General features: G+C 53.2%; 1 protein-coding gene across 22 annotated transcripts in view; it reads left to right on the forward strand.

Annotated features, from left to right (window-relative positions):
- The first annotated feature begins 4,050 nt into the window (after nt 1–4,050).
- Nucleotides 4,051–16,768, forward strand: part of DYSF (dysferlin) — a 239,464-nt gene continuing 226,746 nt past the window's right edge. For 10 of the 22 annotated variants that reach the window (XM_060117348.1, XM_060117346.1, XM_060117353.1 and 7 more), the window contains exon 1: nt 15,401–15,634. In XM_060117348.1, the coding sequence (XP_059973331.1) occupies nt 15,544–15,634 (91 nt within the window). In that variant the 5' untranslated portion in view covers nt 15,401–15,543. Of the gene's footprint in view, nt 4,647–15,399; nt 15,635–16,768 lie in introns of those variants that run through there. The other 12 variants (XM_060117354.1, XM_060117358.1, XM_060117356.1 and 9 more) reach the window with 4 other exon arrangements.

Raw genomic sequence — 16,768 nt, forward strand, 5'->3', positions numbered from 1 at the left:
GAAAACTGGCGTGCAGCAACGAAGACCCAACACAGCCAAAAATAAATAAAAATTAAATCTTAAAAAAAGAAAAAAAAAAGAATTATGCTTCAAATTACCCTAATCAAGATGTGGAGGGGGGCTTCCCTGGTGGCGCAGTGGTTGAGAGTCTGCCTGCCAATGCAGGGGACACGGGTTCGTGCCTCGGTCTGGGAAGATCCCACATGCCGCGGAGCGGCTGGGCCCATGAGCCATGGCCACTGAGCCTGCGCGTCCAGAGCCTGTGCTCCGCAACGGGAGAGGCCACAACAGTGAGAGGCCCGCGTACCACAAAAAAAAAAAAAAAAAAAAAAAAGATGTGGAGGGATTCACTATAAAGACACTGGATACAGTTGGATTCTTGGCTACTAGAAATAGCGACGAAACCTGGGCATCCGAATCAAGGGAGTTACAGGGGAGCTTTGGGGGCTCACAGAATGGAGGGAAGCTGGCAGTCTTGGCTTGGGAAAGAAATAGAACTCAGGGCAGCAGGAACTCCTACAGCAAGAAAAGGCTGGTCATTTGCTGTCACTGCAGCTGCCATGTCTGACTCCTGAAGCTCCTAAGGACTTACTTCTAGTCCTGGGAGAGAGTGTCCATCTGGCTGAGCCTGGGTCACACTGCACATTGATGGGGAGCGAGAGGCCCTGGCTCTGAAGTTTCTAGAGAGGAAGGCACTTCTGCTCCCTGGGACCACTTACGAGGAGTGGTGAGAGGGTGTTTTAGGAAGGAGAGGTTGGAAGCTGGGAGCCAAAAACGACGAATATTCACCTCCAAGGCCATCTCAGAATTCATGGGCAGAAAGACTCATGAGGGATGGGATCCAGAAACAACTAGAAGGGTCTCTTTCTCTCTGTTCCCTCCCCCCTGCCCCATCATCTCTTTTTCTCTGACTGCAGAACTTTCTCCACTTCTCCCTGCATGGAGCTCTTTCTGAGGCTCTGTTTTATGCATCTGAGCTCCAGCCACACACAGAAACTAGCATCTCAGTTCCAGTTCCAAATTCTTGGGAAAGATCATCGAATTGCTTCAGCTCGAATCCGGTGTCTTTCCCTGTCTCCAGGGGATTGGTCTCAGAGAACATGGTTCTTTTTTTTTTTTTTTTTTTTTTTTTTTTTTTTTTTGCTGTACGCAGGCCTCTCACTGTTGTGGCCTCTCCCGTTGCGGAGCACAGGCTCCGGACGCGCAGGCCCAGCGGCCATGGCTCACGGGCCCAGCCGCTCCGCAGCATGTGGGATCTTCCTGGACCGGGGCATGAACCTATGTCCCCTGAATCGGCAGGCAGACTCTCAACCACTGCGCCACCAGGGAAGCCCAAGAACATGGTTCTTTTAACTAGAGAAGACACCCCAAACATGTCCTATATATTGAGGAATAAAGTTGGGGGACATTCCCACTAGGGGTTCATATCTGTACAGATGTGGCTATGCATAAAAAGTTTGAAGAGGACTTGCTGCATGAATAAACAGTGTAGAGAAGTTGCAAAGGGGATGTTTAACCTTTAAAGAAAACTGGTTCTTGTCAAATCACTTTAGTCACATTGTATTTGCAAGCAGCTAAGTGCTTCTTGGATCCAATTTTAGCTCTGCCTTACAGCAGGTTCATGTTACTTTATGCATTTGAATAGAGCCGAACTGTACTTCTTTAAAAATAGAACATAATTTGGACTTTCCCTAGATCAACAGGGCCTCTTGCCCTTCTTCTCAATGAAATTAAGTTTTACTCCCTATTTGGTACCCTTCTCTAAAACTGGAATCTGGCAAACTCCTGCCACAGACGAGGCACTCTATAAACGTTGGTTGAATGAATGAATGAATGAATGAATAAGCCAATTACTTCATCCAAAGGTTTTTTCTCCAGCAACACATAAAAGCCAAGTTCAGCAGCAAGAAGCTCGATCTACTCCACCTGCTTACAGAACGTCCCTCCCAATTCCTCCCAGCTTTCCTTCATTCCATCTCCACTTTCACCACCTTGGGCCAAGTCACCACCGTGTCTCACTTTGACCCTCTGCTATAGCTTCTAACTGGCCTCTTCACCTCCACTCTGGCCCCTTGCACCCCATTCCCCTCAAAGCAGCCAGAGATGCTGAAAAGTAAGCCAGATCCTCTCATCCCTCTGGACCTGGTGGGCCCTAGGCAGCTTCCCACAGGCCCTGTGTGGTTCTCTTCAGCCTCACCTCCTCCAACACTCCCTCCCCCGAATCTGCACTCCAGTCAGGATGTTCTTTCTTCCTGGACTCTTCCCAGGACCGTGACCCAGAGCATTTCCTTCCTTCTCTTGAGAATCCTCTTGTCCTCTGCCCCAACCTCAGTCTTGCCCAGTAAACTCCTAACTGGCCTTCAGATCTCATCTCAAATACCTCTCACTGTCTGGGGATGAGATGAGGGCTTCCTACTATCTGCTCTCACACACCACCATTTTCTATCCTTTATTGCACTTATTGTAATGGTGTCAGATTAGCTTGATTACTCGATAAGCGTCAGTTTCCCCCACTGAAGTGGAAACTCCGTGAGGTCAAGGACTATATTAATTTTCTCAGGCTGCCGTAACAAAATACCACAAACTGGGTGACTTAAATGACAGAAATTTGTTTTCTCACAGTTCTGGAGGCTAGAAGTCCAAGATCAACCTGTCAGTCGGCAGGTCTGGTTTCTGTTGAGACCTCTCTCCTGGGCTTGCTGACAGCCCCCTCCCTGTGGTCTTTCCTCTGTGTGCGTGCCTCCCTGGTGTCTCTTCATGTATCCAAATTTCCTCTTCTTACAAGAACCTGTCAGGTTGTATTAGGTTAGAGTCTACTCTAACAGTCTCGTTTTAACTTAATCACCTTCTTAACTGGGGTTAGTGCTTCAATGTACAGATTTTGGGAGAACACAATTCAGCCCATAACAGGGACCATGTCACTTATGTTCACCGTTGTGTTCCTGTCACCCAGGACAGTGCTTGGCATGTTGTAGGGCTCCATACATACCTGTTAAATGAATGATTAAATTTAAGCCCCCTCATTTTACTTTTCCCCCAACCACGTATTGTGCTAGAGGCAAAGAAGAGGCACAGATTGCAGCAGGAGGACTACAAGTGACCACAGTGTCTGCTATTCTGACCTTAAAATCACAGACCTTTGGGGGAGTGTTGCTACCTCCTGGTACCTTCATATAAGGCAAAGCCAGGCCCCTGTCAGCAGCTGACCCTTCCTGCCCTGGGAGTGTGTGCTACCCCCATGGGCTGCTGGGGGAGAAGTTTTGCTGACAGCTGCACACCCACACCCATCCAAGTGGCCCACTTTAGAAGGTGAGTCAGCCATCTGCTGGGAGTGGGTCCACACAGCTCCCGGAAAGCAGTTTAGCAAAAGGTACTAGGGCCTAAAAAAAGGCATGTCCTGTGCCCTTATAATTCCAAAGCTAGGAATCCCATCTGAGGAACAAGCAGAGGGGGGCTCAAGATGGGTTTATATCCCAGTTTTTATATAAAAAACGATTTCTCACTACTCTGTTGATAAGAAACTGGGAAGAGCCTAAATGTGCAGCAATGGGAGAAAGCTTTGAGAATTTAAGACATTCATATGATAGAAAATAAGGTAGCTATTGAAAAAAATTGTTTATAAAGAATTTTTAATGATGCAAGAAAATGGTACATGAAAAAGCAGGACACAGAACTGCACAGACACTCTGAGCTCAGGTGTACAATAAAGACTAATTTACATGCGTATATGCATGCAATTCACAGGAAAAAGTCTGGGCTGGTAAATAAACAAATGTTAATACTGTATTTTTCAGACTCAGTGATTTCTTTCTTTCATGATTTTGTGTTAAAAGTGGCATGTGTTGTTTTTACAACCAGAGAAGAGGGGTACAAAGTTTTTAAGACAGCCGGCGCTGCCAGTCAATGAAATTCCTCAGCTCTGGTCTTCTCTCGCGAAAGCGCCGGCCCCGCGCCTGCTCCCCAGCGCGTCCCCGGGGCGGTCCGGCCGTCTGGCTCCGAGGGGGAGTGCTGGAATCCCCGCGGCAGGAGGAGGCGACGGGCTAGGCGTCGCGCACTGCCGGAGGTGGAAGGTCAGGGGAGGGACCAAGCCTTTCTCCTATGCAGGAGCGAGATCTGAACTGCGCTGGGCGCCCGGAGCCCTGGTCCAGCCCTCAGCCCTCGCGGCCGCCGCCCAGTCCGCTGTTCCACCGCCAGGTGCAAAATGCCGTGTCATTGGGAGAGTCTGCGGCCGGAGCATTGAATTACAGCTTAGCCGAGCCCGGGTAGGGCGGCGGGGGTGGAAGGTGAGCAGAAGCCCCTGTTCTCCTCGGAGCACCCGCTGACAAGCGGGCTGAGCGCAGCCGGGGCGCGGACCGAGTGGAGCCCACTGAAGCAGCCCGGGACTGGCCTGTTCCTCTTTAAGAGCCGCTGCTCTGAGCCGGGAGCCAGTGATTCAAGCGGTTCTCCCTCCGCCAGCTCTCTCCAGTGAGGGAACCCACGAGCTGCGCCTCGACCGTCCCCGACCTTCCCCAGCCCTCTCCGCGCCCTGGGCGCACTGGGCCCTGACTCCCCGCCAGTCATGCTGAGGGTCTTCATCCTCTACGCCGAGAACGTCCGCACCCCGGACTCCGACATCAGCGATGCCTACTGCTCTGCGGTGTTTGCAGGTAGGAGGGGCCCGCGATCCCTCCCGGGAGGGGAGGATGGGGTCGGAGAGGAGACGCCGCGGCTCTCCATCCCGGAGAGCACCGGGACGTGAGAGGCCAGACTCCTCGCCCAGACCAGATTGACTTTGAGTGTTGCAAAAACACACACCCTCGGAGACAGGCGACTCAGAGGGAAATTGAGGCAAGAGGGAGAGGTGGCTGAGAGGCCTGGAAGCTGAGCCCGGGTTGGGGCTAATAGGGGCCTGGAAGACGGGGCCAGCATCTTTCCTCGCACTCTCAGGATCTCTTAAAAGAGGCCTTTCCGGGTTGTGTGCTGCAAAGCGTTTTACTGCAGGGCACCCCGCCTCTCCCCGGAAGACTGGTGCCCAGACTATTTGTAATCCAGCTCTTCCCGCCCCCCGCCCCCCACTCCCTCCCCGCGCCCCGGCCCGGGCCTGGCGGCTCTCCTCGGCCTTCGCTCTCTATTACAGCCTGGGCCGGCAGGCAGGCGGCCACTGGGGGCAGAGGCATCGCCCATCGGTCCAGGGATCCTACCCTTGCTTTGGGCACAGGATGCGGGAAATTTAGCATGTTGGGGATGGTACCTCCATCATCAGATTGAGGCTACCTTGAGCAGGGGAGCCTGCTCCCCTATCAGATTGAGACCTCCCACAGGAAGGTCTTTTCATGGTGATGAATGGACTACTCCAGGAGGTGATGACTGTGCCCTGTCTGCTTCTCTGCGACGCCCCTCTGGGTGGAGCCAGAGCTGGGGTCAGCTGGGTGTGTGTGTTTGGAGCCATACAGAGGGAGAAGGACCAGAGGGCAGGAGTGTGGGAGCCCACCTCCCCACCCACCCTGTGGGTTCACTCTCAGCCTCTGTTACCTGTCATTCCCTTTCTCCCCCGGAGATCTGGCTGCATCCCAGGCCTCCGGCAATCATAGCATCAGCTGGTCCCTGGCCATCCAGCAGACATTCCCTTTCAGTTTCACAAGCTCCTGGATCTACCTGTTCCCAGACGCCCGTGTGCCCATGTGCTCCTGGACACATGCACACCGGAAGTGCATGCGACACCTGCAAGTTCCAAGGAGTAGAAACTCACAGAACACAGGCATGTGTCCATAGCAATGTGCACACACACACAGACACATTCCTGGGTGTGAGATTTTGGGTTTCTCGAGGAGGAATCGCTGAATGGGCCCTTGGCCTTGGAAAGAAGTGTGCCCCGAAGGGGGTAGCAGGAGTGGGAGGTGACACTCGAGCTGTGCTCTTTTCCTAACGCGTTGCTTTGACCTGTTCTGACCAGCTTCCCACAGTTGCCTTCAGAAATGAGCTTTATCAAGGTGCTTCCAGGAGGAGAACGAGGGCACCAATCGGGGGCCTCCACGCTTCCTCTGAAACCTTGGCTCTGGGCAGGCCAAGCCAGTGGTTCATCTGCATGGCTCGGACTAGCAGCCTGGCTGAGGGCCCTGGGCTGAGGCTGCAGACCTCCAGGGAGCACCATTCACTCTGTAAATAGCCCCTTGGCTGAGGGGAGGGAGGATACATTGCTGCCAGAGGGAAAACAGGCACCCTGTGCTTTAGGCAGCCACGCCCACCCCAGCACCCCTTGCCTGGCACAGGGCCCCCTGAGGGCTGAGCACCCTCTGGAGCTGTCCAGTGCACAATGAAATGCAAGAAAGGTCACCTTGGAGCCCCTGCCTCTGTTCTCAGGGGTCTTGTCTCCTCTGGCGTCCACTCAGCCTGAACCAGGTTTTCCTCCACCTTCTCTGACCACACCCCCAGCTCCCAACACCTCCCTGCGGGACCACACAGTTGACCAGCCTTCATGGCGCCCCTACCCAGACCAAGCTCAGAACCCTAGTAAGAGAAAGGAAAGAATGAATAATGAATAATGAAAGGGGAAGCCCTTTCTCACCCCAGAAGTGCTTTACCTAGAGGAAATCCTATTGGCGTGGCTCCTCTCATTTCTGCTCCCAGGGCCGCCTGTGGAGCAATCGCCCCATCCTGCATCCTCGCCCTGACTGAGCCCTTCCCCCCATTTGTCTGTCTGCTGTCAGTCTGCAGTCCTCCCTTTTGCCTGCAGCCTGGCTCCTCTGGGTGGGCTTCCCCTTCCCTGGCGATGAACGAGGTACACTGTCTATGCTGACCGGGAGGATCCTCAGGCTTCGGGGGGGGGGCCTTCTGGATCCCCCCCACTCCCAGCCATCACAGTCACTGCCAAGCCGTCATGGGGAGTGCAGGCCCTCCCTCCCCCACCCCTGGCCACAGTCCACCTCCTGCGTGTTGGCCAAGCTCTTCACTCATGTCCAAATTTGGCCTCCCTGCAGCATTCAGGCCTGCTCACCCTCCTTCTCCCGACCAGGGCCAGGTTGGTGAATGATTACACAGAAGGCTCTGGTCTCAGGGACACTCCTCAGAGCAGAACACCCTTCTGGGAAGGCCTCCCGCACCAGCTGGCCTGGATCTGGCTTTCCCAGACCTGCTGGTTTTAGGGCCCATAGACCCCCTCCTTTGGCTACCTATTTGTAATATCTCATAATTTCACAGGTACCTCCCCGCATGCATAAATTCATTTCCTGCTCACAGTAGCTTTGTGAGGCCAGTGGGCAGGGATATCATCCCCTTTTACAGATGAGCAGATAAGCCCAGAGAAGTGCAGGGGCCTGACCAAGGTCACACAGTGACCAAAGCTCCCCTCCCACCCCCATCATCACGCCCTCTGTTATTCTCAACGTCCATGCTCATGAATAAGAAAGTGCTTTGGAAAGCATACCATGCACTGCCCACACATGAGACACTCTGGGCCTGAGCCAGAACAGGGGAGGGCTGTGCGTGGGGTACCCAGCATGGACTGAGTCAGAGTCGGGGGGAGTGCAAGGCTGCAGGGAGGGCAGTGTATGACGAATGACCCAGAGATGCAGGATTCCAATTTTGAAAAGTGTATTCATCGCAAGCAGAGAGAATGGTCATTCTTTAAGCACAATGTACCATTTTCAGATGCCGTTTCTTCAAAACCCCACAACGATCCTGTGAGATATATTTAACAGATACTTGTGCTTACTAGGTGTAAGCACTGTTCTAAATAGAGCTCCCTTACTATGAGTTCTATCATGTTCGAGTTGTAATTTGTACCATGTAGACGCTTAATCCTCCTATCAACCATATATGGTAGCAACCATTATCACCCCCATTCTACACCCAAAAGAGGTTAAGTCATACACTAGTAATTAGTGGAATCAGGATTCAGGCCCACGCAGTCTGGCTCCAGAACCCCATCTTTAACTGCTCTACCATTTCCCTCTGGTCTTAGTTCTGATTTTTAAGAGACAAGCAGTAAAAGGTGGAGGGGCAGGAGTGGGCCCAGGTCCGGCTCACACCCCAGAGCCAGTCTCTGTCTGTACGTGGCCCCCTCACACCTGCCTTATCTCACACATTGTCCCTGCTGCCACCCACACTCGTTCTCCCTCAGGCCCTGACATCCCCACTCTCGTTCTCTGGTCTGGAGGATGCTTTCTTATCTCAGAGGGGTCTCTGCCCCTCTGCATCACCCTCTCTGCATCTCATAGGACCGGTCACCAGTGGGCCCAGGATGCTCCGTCTGGGCAGTACTCTTGTGCTAGACCATCTCAAGGCCTCTGTTAGGCCTGGGATGGCTGTTCAGGGACTGATAAGCTAAGGCTAGGGGCATGCATCATGGAGCACTGAGGTGGGCAGCCTGCAGTGGGTGTGGCAGGCACCTGGGGGCCTCTGGAAAGGGGGCACTGTAAGCATAGGCCCCAAGCTTAGCCAATCCAGTGGGGTGGAGGGGCTCAGGAGTGCAGATAGCTGGCAACCTTGGTCACATTCCAGTGGGATGAGAGCATGGAACAAGAATGAAAGAAGGACGGTAGCTGAGAGTGTTGGCTGTGGACCCAGACTGCCTGGGACCTTGGATTTGGAATCCCAGCACTGTCATTTTCCAGCTGTGTGTCTTTGGGCAAGTTACTTAACCTCTGTGTCTCAGTTTCCTCATCTATAAAGTGTTGCTAATAATAGTACCTGCTTTGGAGGGATGGTTCTGAAGAGTTTATGTGTTAATCCACATAATACACTTTGAAGAGTGCCTGGCACTTAAATACATGTTAACTATTTTACTATTATTATATATGTTTATATATATATTTATTATAATTATTATTATGGTTAACATGTATTGTACGTGTACTAAGAAATCACTGCACACATCCAAATCACTGCACACGTCCATTTCACTATCTTTTTTGCCTGGTCCGGCCTATCACCAGCTCTGTTGGTTCATCTACTGTCCTACCAGACTGGGCACAATGTGCTGAGAAGTGAGTGGCCATCCCCTCGGCCCCAAGGGACCCTGGTCCTGTCTCCTCTGGCTGCTCCCTCCGCACCCCCCTGAGCAGTCTCTTCTGAGGCCAAGACATATGTCCACTTGCCTGATGGCTGGCTGTGACCCTCACCATCGGGCTGGATCTTTCTTGGGAAAAGTATCTATCCCTCTAGTGACTCCCTGAGCCCACAAACCTTCTCAGTCCCTCTCCCCAGGCCAAAATCTGTTTCTTTCTTTACTTCCTGCATGCTGGTCTCTTTCCAGATTGGTTCATTAGGCTAAAATGTTAGCAAGAAGAGCACTAACATCTATCGTGCACCTACTGTGCGCCAGGCAGGCACTGGGCTGGAAACCTTAGTGTTTGCTTTAATCCTCCCAACAGCTCTGTGAAGTAGCATTCTCTCGATTTCACAGAAGTGGAAACAGACTCTGAAAGGTCAAATCTCACGTCTTGGGACACATGGCTAGAAAAGGGTGCACTGGGATGGACGCAGGGCCGTCTGATTGTTCCTGCTATGGGAGAGTTCTTCCCAGGCAGTCGGTCACATGACCATGGCCATAACCAGAATCACAGCTATATGTGCAGTCTATACCCCGACACCCCTGGTAGACATGTGACTGCCTCTCTAATCCCAGCTGGTCGGACTGGGATATCCTTGGGACACAAATTCTTCAATGAATATGAGGGGGGAGGGCAGAAGCTTGCATTGGACCATCCGTACTCCTGTAAGTTTTTGGACTTTGGCAAATGTGCCCTGAGGAATCCTGTAAGCTCACGTGCAGAGTGTTCATCTCCAGGTTGGTGTTATTGGAAGCAGAGGGCAAGGTTTATTTGCTTCCTGGATACCCCATGTCAGGCCTTGGGAAAAAACAAGGCCCCAGACATTAGGAGAACTGAGCCAGAGGAGGCCAACTCCAAAAGCAAGAAGGGGCTCTCCTTGAAGTATCTCCTCCTTGACTGGCAGGGAGGAAGGACCCCATCTAGGTGACAGAAGAGGGTCACAAACCCACATGCCCATGGGAGCACGGCAGGTGGCGTAACTAAGGCCAGAGGGAGAAGCGCATGCATATTGGGTGAGTGATAGTGAGTAGGGTGAGCCGAGATGCATGCTCCCGGCTGCAGGTGCCAGAGAGTCAGTGTTAGGCAGAAAATTAGGATCGTGCGCCAGCTTCTCTGATTTTTCAAGGGATGCTACAAGTCCAGATCTCCTAATGTTTAAAGTACAATTTTGTTCTAAAACATTGTGTTGATCAAAGACAGCAGGTCTATGTGCTGGATGTGTCCCAGGGGACACCAGTAGCAGCATCTGATGGTGTTTTGTTTAATCTGGGAGACCTTGGTTCTTGGACTCTCCAGGGAACAGGCAGCCAGTCTCCTCTCACTTGGGATTATCACTCAGCACCTAACCATGACGCCGCGGATGGGGTAACAGGGGAGAGCTTTAGTCCCCTCCCCGCCTTACCTCTTTTAGCTCTGAAATGTCTGTTGCGCTTAACATGAAATTGTAAGTAAAAACTGGGCTTGCTATGCAAATTCAGCTTCAAAGCAGGTCCCCTTGAGGCAGGAGATAGATGAGCCCCAGGCTAAACAGCTGGAGTTCATCCCCTGTGGACAGATACTCCAAAATAGCAGGAGGGAGGAGAAGCTAAGCCCTGCCCAGATAAGAGATAAAAGAACACATATTCCTCATTCAGGTCAAGGAGACCTTCCCAACTACACATACACAGAAAAGCTCCTTGGAGGTCAAAAAGGGAGGGGGCGCCACCCCATAGTAAGTGACTTCAACCTACCCATAGGCCTATTCTCTAGAATCCATCTTGGCTAAGAGATGCGCACACACACAGAGGAGGACGCTGAGATATACCAAATATGGACTCAGAACCAGCAAAGCAAGATGACTGGCCGAAGGAAACCCAGAAGAAATGCCCCATAGAAGTCATTCAAACTAATACAATGGCGCGACTCTCTCTCTGAGCCCGCCCGTGTGTCTACCCACACGTACTCTTTTTCCTCCTAATAAACACTTTACTTGTTTCACTACTTTCCGTTTCTTTGTGGAAATTCATTTTCTTGTCACTGGCCACTGGTCTAGTGGCTAGGATTCAGTGCTCTCACTGCTGTGGCCTGACTTCAATCTCTGGCCAGGAACTGAAATCCTGCTTCAAGCCGCTGCAGACCGAGGACACCCGAGACCACCCTAACCCACTTGCTACCCAACAGTGGCTCTTAAGCTGGCCCTGTCACCTTTGCAGTGGGGCTGGAGTTTTCCAGGATGCCGAGGAGCCGCCCTTACCTGAGGCCTTAGGTAGGATGCAGACCTGGCTGTTGGTTAGCGAGCCCTAACTGATGGTGGGGGGCACGATGGTCTCACTCACATAATGGTTGATGTGTAGGCAGCCCAGGCTGGTAAAGTTCTGACCCACAGGGCTCTCCACGCCCCCGGATCCTTTCTGTCTTGTTTCCCTGCTATCCCCCATGGTCATTTTGACAACATGGTTGGTGTGGTGGATATTGTACTTGGCTCTCCAGTGTCCCTTCCACACCATGATGAGGCTAAGCCCGTGTTTCTCAAAGAGGATAGTACTGTCCCCTTGGGGGAATTTTGGATATGATGATCTGGGATATGTTTTCACTGCAGCCTGGGCAGGACACACATAGCCTTCCTGCTCATATCTCATGGGTCATCACCTGGTTTCCTGGCCACATCTAGCTCTGAGGGAGTTCTGGGAAATGTAGTCTATTTATGTGGGTGACCATTCTTCCAGGTCTAGCTCCTTGGAACATTTCTATGGCAGGAGGGGAGGACATCTTTTTTTTTTTTTTTTATGGTACGCGGGCCTCTCACCGCTGTGGCCTTTCCCGTCGTGGAGCACAGGCTCTGGACGCGCAAGCTCAGCGGCCATGGCTCACGGGCCCAGCCGCTCCTCAGCATGTGGGATATTCCCAGACCGGGGCACAAACGTGTGTCCCCTGCATCGGCAGGTGGACTCTCAACCACTGCGCCACCAGGGAAGCCCCGGGAGAACATCTTTGAGGGGGACAAGTTGAGGTCTCAGCACACTGTCCGCAAGAGCTGCATTCCTGATGCAAGTCCCCTTGGGAGGAAGCCCCCTTGAGCACCACCCAGGATAACACCTCCAAGGGAAGAGTCAGCCATCCTATCAGGGAGAAGTGAAGGGTAGCCAGGCTGGGAAGCTGGAAGTTGGGATGGGAAAAGAGGCCTCAGGAAGTGTCCAGGGCTCAGGCCACCAGCTGCTGCTTTTCTGGTGGACTGAGCAGGTGTGTGGAGACCCTGTTCCTTGGACATAAGCCAAGTGTTTGCAAAAGTCCCTTGGAATATTCCTCTGGAACTATTAGATATGGCCCTACAGATTTCCTGTGCCACCTCAGACCGATTAGAGCAGGGCTAGGGGGCAGGGTGTGGTGTGCTGGGGAAAGCAGCAAAGTCAGGAATCATTGTGATGGTAAAAAATATCCTCAATCATCAGATCCAAAATTCCCCCTAGGGGGCAGTACTATCCTCTTTGAGAACAGCACACTTCACATCACGGGGTGGAAGGGACACTGGGGAGCCAAGTACAATGTCCATCACACCAACCCCAGGCCAGCCCTTCCTATCCACTGGGAACACCTGGCTGCCTGAGACAGACTTGGGCTCTCCCCTCATCGACTGACTCCACCATCTAGCTAGACATCAAACCAGCACTTAAACAAATAGTTACTGCTTACAGTTGGGACAAGCGCTAAGAAGGAAAAGTGCTGCTGTGCAGTTGTTTGCCAGAGGACCCAGCCTACACCAGGAGGTCACAGGCTTCCCACGGAAGTGATGAGGCCTGAAGAGTGAGTGGGGGTGGCCCTTTAAGAGAGGGGGGAAGGCAGGTGCAGGTGGAGGTGACAGCAGAGCTTGGAGGGAGTTTGGAGGGAGCTCAGCGTGTTCCAGAAACTGAGAAGCCACTGGAGCTGGAGCTGGAGAGTGAGGGGCTGAGGGGTCTTACCTTGTATGCAGAGGAAAGGGAGCCAGGCTTTATTCCAAGAGCATGGCAGGCCTTGGAGGGATTTTACGAGGGGAGGGACCTGATTATATTTAAGATCACTTGGCTCCTGTGTGGATAATGGACCAGAGGTGACCAGCTAAGAGGCAGCCCAGGCAGGAGAGGGTGGTGGTGGAAATGTCTTGGTGGAGGTATTTGGATGCTGTGGGCACATAGATGGTACCAAAGTCAGTAAGGATGACTTAGGCTGCAAGTAAGTGAAATCCTACCTCAAAAAGACTTTAATAATAAACAGTCTTAAAGTGATTTTTATTTTATTTTATTTTTATGTGGTACGTGGGCTTCTCACTGTTGTGGCCTCTCCCGTTGCGGAGCACAGGCTCAGCGGCCATGGCTCACGGGCCCAGCCGCTCCGCAGCATGTGGCATCTTCCCAGACTGGGGCACGAACCTGTGTCCCCTACATCGGCAGGTGGACTATCAACCACTGCGCCACCAGGGAAGCCCTTAAAGTGATTTTTATTCCCGATACAAGTCCTCTTGGGAGGAAGCCCTGTTAGTACCAGGCCACAGTATGATCCAGAGACCTGGTGGGCTCTGGGCATATACAGTGGACAGCTCCACAGTCACCCTGGACCCAGGCTGACTCCATTTTTCTCTCTGGTCTGCCGTCCTTGGTGTCTGCTACATCTTAGAGCTGGCCGGCAACTGGATCTACATGCTTCCTTATTCTCACGAAGCAGGAGAGGGAGTTGGGCTTGTCCATTCACGGAGGATAAGTTATCCCTCCAGGAGAACAACTCGGGACATATGCCATCGCTGGACCAATAGCTATTGCCAGGAGATGGTCTCAGATAGGTCAGGATCTGGAGCTAGGCCTAGGGGTAGTACCCGAATAGTCAGGTTCTGCTGAGAGGGAGGAAGTTTGGATGTTGGAGAGGAAGTAAATGTCCAGCTCATCATGAGGGTTAGTGGGGTCACCCAGGGAGAGTGGTAGATTCAGGAGGAAGAGGGCACAAGCCAGCTAGAGAAAGTGCAGCCTTTAAGGTTGGGGAGAGGACAGCCTCAGACTTGTCATCGAGTGGGTGAGGGGGGGTAGGATCTAGTGCCCAAGTGCCCAGCGGGGCTTAGGAATACAAATGATTCGTTTAGAACAGCAGGAGAAAGAGCAAAAGATTTGGGCGCAGAAGCTGACGGGAGTTAGGAGGCGGGAGTCTGAGGAAGTTCTCTACTTTGCATATAAAAAGCAAACTGAGAGGGAGGATGGTGATGGGATGTTGTAGGTTTGGGGAGAGAAAAGTATGAAATAGTTGTCTAGGAGAGAGGGAGATTGAAGAGGCTGTGGAGATGTAGTGTGGTTGCCTATCGGCACTCAGGATCCACCAGTCAGGGGTGGAAATAACAGGTGAGGCCAGCAGGTTAGCTGTGTTATTCTCCAGCACCTTTAGTGCTTAGCGGGCTGGGGTGGAGTAGGCAGGGCTGGCTTTCACCACGTTGTTGTTTAGCCACCTGAAAATGCTGGATCTTCAAAACGAGAGAAGAGAAAGAGAGCTGTGATCTTGTGCAGCAGAATGACGATAACTAGTCACTGAATTGGGGCTGAGTGAGGAAGCTAGTGAGGACCTGGGAGGTGGGAGGAGGGACAGTGCCTGTCGGGTGCTCGGTGTTGCAATGTAGGGGTATAGAGGTGAGAAGCCACCTGTGGCCAAGAAGTTCATCAGCTGGAAAGGAACCAGACGTAACACGGGAACGCGCGCTAAAGGCTGTCACCACTCGAGGCTCACGCTCTAGGCAATTCCCCTCACGGTGCGGGCGAGGGGACCTAGAGCTTGCTGCTGGGGATGTGGCAGGGTACCGAGTGGGCAGGATGCAGCCCTCCGCCTCCGAAGACGAGTGACCCCGGACTGCTCTGGAGAAGGCTCAGAGACCCTTCGCGAGAGTTCGAGCGTCGGAGTCTCTCGGGCCTCCGGGGCACCGAGGGCGGTCGAAGGGGAAGGTGGGCCGAGGCGAGAGGCGTGGGCGCCCGGGGCTCAGGGCGCAGCGCGCGTTCGGCCGCTCGGCCCTCTCCTCCTCCAGTGCTCGCAGCGCTTGCAGTTTCCCGCGGACATACTCTGGTCTCTGAAGCCGGGTTTCCCCCACCTCCCGCCTTCGCACCTAGTTGCCCCTGGGCCCTTCGGGCAGGAGAGCAGCGGAAGCGAAGTCGGCCTTGGTGCGCTGGGGGCCGGGCGCGCTGGCTGGGCGGGTAGCCGGGAAGGTGCGGGCTCCCACTAGCAGGCGGGCGAGCAACGCTTCCCAGCTGCGCAGCCGAGCCGTGCGCCCCGCGTCAGCTGCGCTTCCATTCCTGGCGGGGGCGGGGACCCGCGCCCCCGCCGGCGCCAGGCTGACCCCTGGCCCGCCCCGCCCTCCGCGGGCAGGGCGGATCCGGACCCGGGCCGGAGGGGAGGGTCCACACAGTAGGTGTCCGGTGTCCTCGCCGCGGCCTCTTCCAGGCGCCGGGACTTCTCCCGCGGAGGCGACAGCTCGCTCCTCTCTGGTGCGGCTGCCGCGGAGCCGAGCGCTTGCTCGGTGGGGGCCGGCCGAACCATGCTGAGCTGCCAGCTGGTGAGGGCCAGCAACCTCCCCAGTGTGAAGAAGGACCGGCGCAGCGACCCGGTCGCCAGCTTGACTTTTCGAGGTGAGAGCCCCGTGGCCGTGGCGCCCGTGCGCCCGCGCCACCGACTCTGCGCGCGCACCGCCGGGTCTGCCGCCCCGGCTCCGGCGCTAACTCTAGTCCAAGCCATAGTTTCCTCCCCGTCAGCAAGAACAGAAATCTCAGAGAAATTTCGGTCCTATCTTCTGCCGAGGGGACGAGGAGGATGCAACCGAGCACGATAAATGCCACTGTGTTCAGAAATTTTGGAAAACCGGAAGTGCCATAATAGGTCAACAGTTACCACTTTTCTAAGACCGAAGCCCAGAGGGAATAATGTGCGAGCCCTTAGCGGGCAGTGATGAGGGCGGGGTTGGAGGATGGGTGCGGAAGAGAGAGGAATAGGATCGCTTAAAAACTGGTTGTGGAGACCGTGAAAGTTGTGTCTTGATTTCATTCATTCATTCGTCCATCTTTTCAGCACTGGCCATATTGAATCAGCCGTGTCTCAGTTGGGAAGAAAAGGGATAGAATAAGGCGGATGTAGCCTTGATACAAAAAATTTTGAGAGTTCAAGGAAGTTTTTTAAATGTAAAGAGCCTAAATGCCTGCCTGTGGTACTTAGACAAGTGAGGGTCTCTCTCTGTTTGGGGCAAACACCCCAAAGGACTCAAACCCCGCCCCCTTCTCACCAGGCACCCTTAACTCCCGCCTCAAGGCAGACATTCCCACGGGAAGAGGTATCTCAGGAGGGGAAAGGGAAGAGGAAGGATCTGTCAAAATTAAGAGAAGGAACAATGGCCGTGAGTCAGGACCCCGGTTCTGCAAAGAGAGATAATTAAGGAAAGGGAGAGGGTTTTCCTCTTACCACGAGGTGTATCCTGTGGTTTTGTGGAATTAAAAAACGTGTGCGGCGCAAAAGGTGGTCAAACGGAGAGGGACAAGTGGCTGGTGTTTTCAGGAGGTTAGAAAAAGGTGGGAACACCAAGGGGGCTCTTTAGCTCTGACCCACGATCGCCATCTGCTCCCCAAGCACCCCAAAATGATGATAACCGTAGATGAAAGACACAATTTGGCAAAGTGAGAACTAACTGTAGCTTTTATTCTTTGTTGTATGACCATTTACATTTTATTCCTTGTTTGAAAAGTGTGAGTCGAAACAGTTTAGAAAACTCTTCT

Source organism: Mesoplodon densirostris, chromosome 14 (assembly GCF_025265405.1).
Source record: "Mesoplodon densirostris isolate mMesDen1 chromosome 14, mMesDen1 primary haplotype, whole genome shotgun sequence".
In the NCBI taxonomy this organism is placed as follows: domain Eukaryota; kingdom Metazoa; phylum Chordata; class Mammalia; order Artiodactyla; family Ziphiidae; genus Mesoplodon; species Mesoplodon densirostris.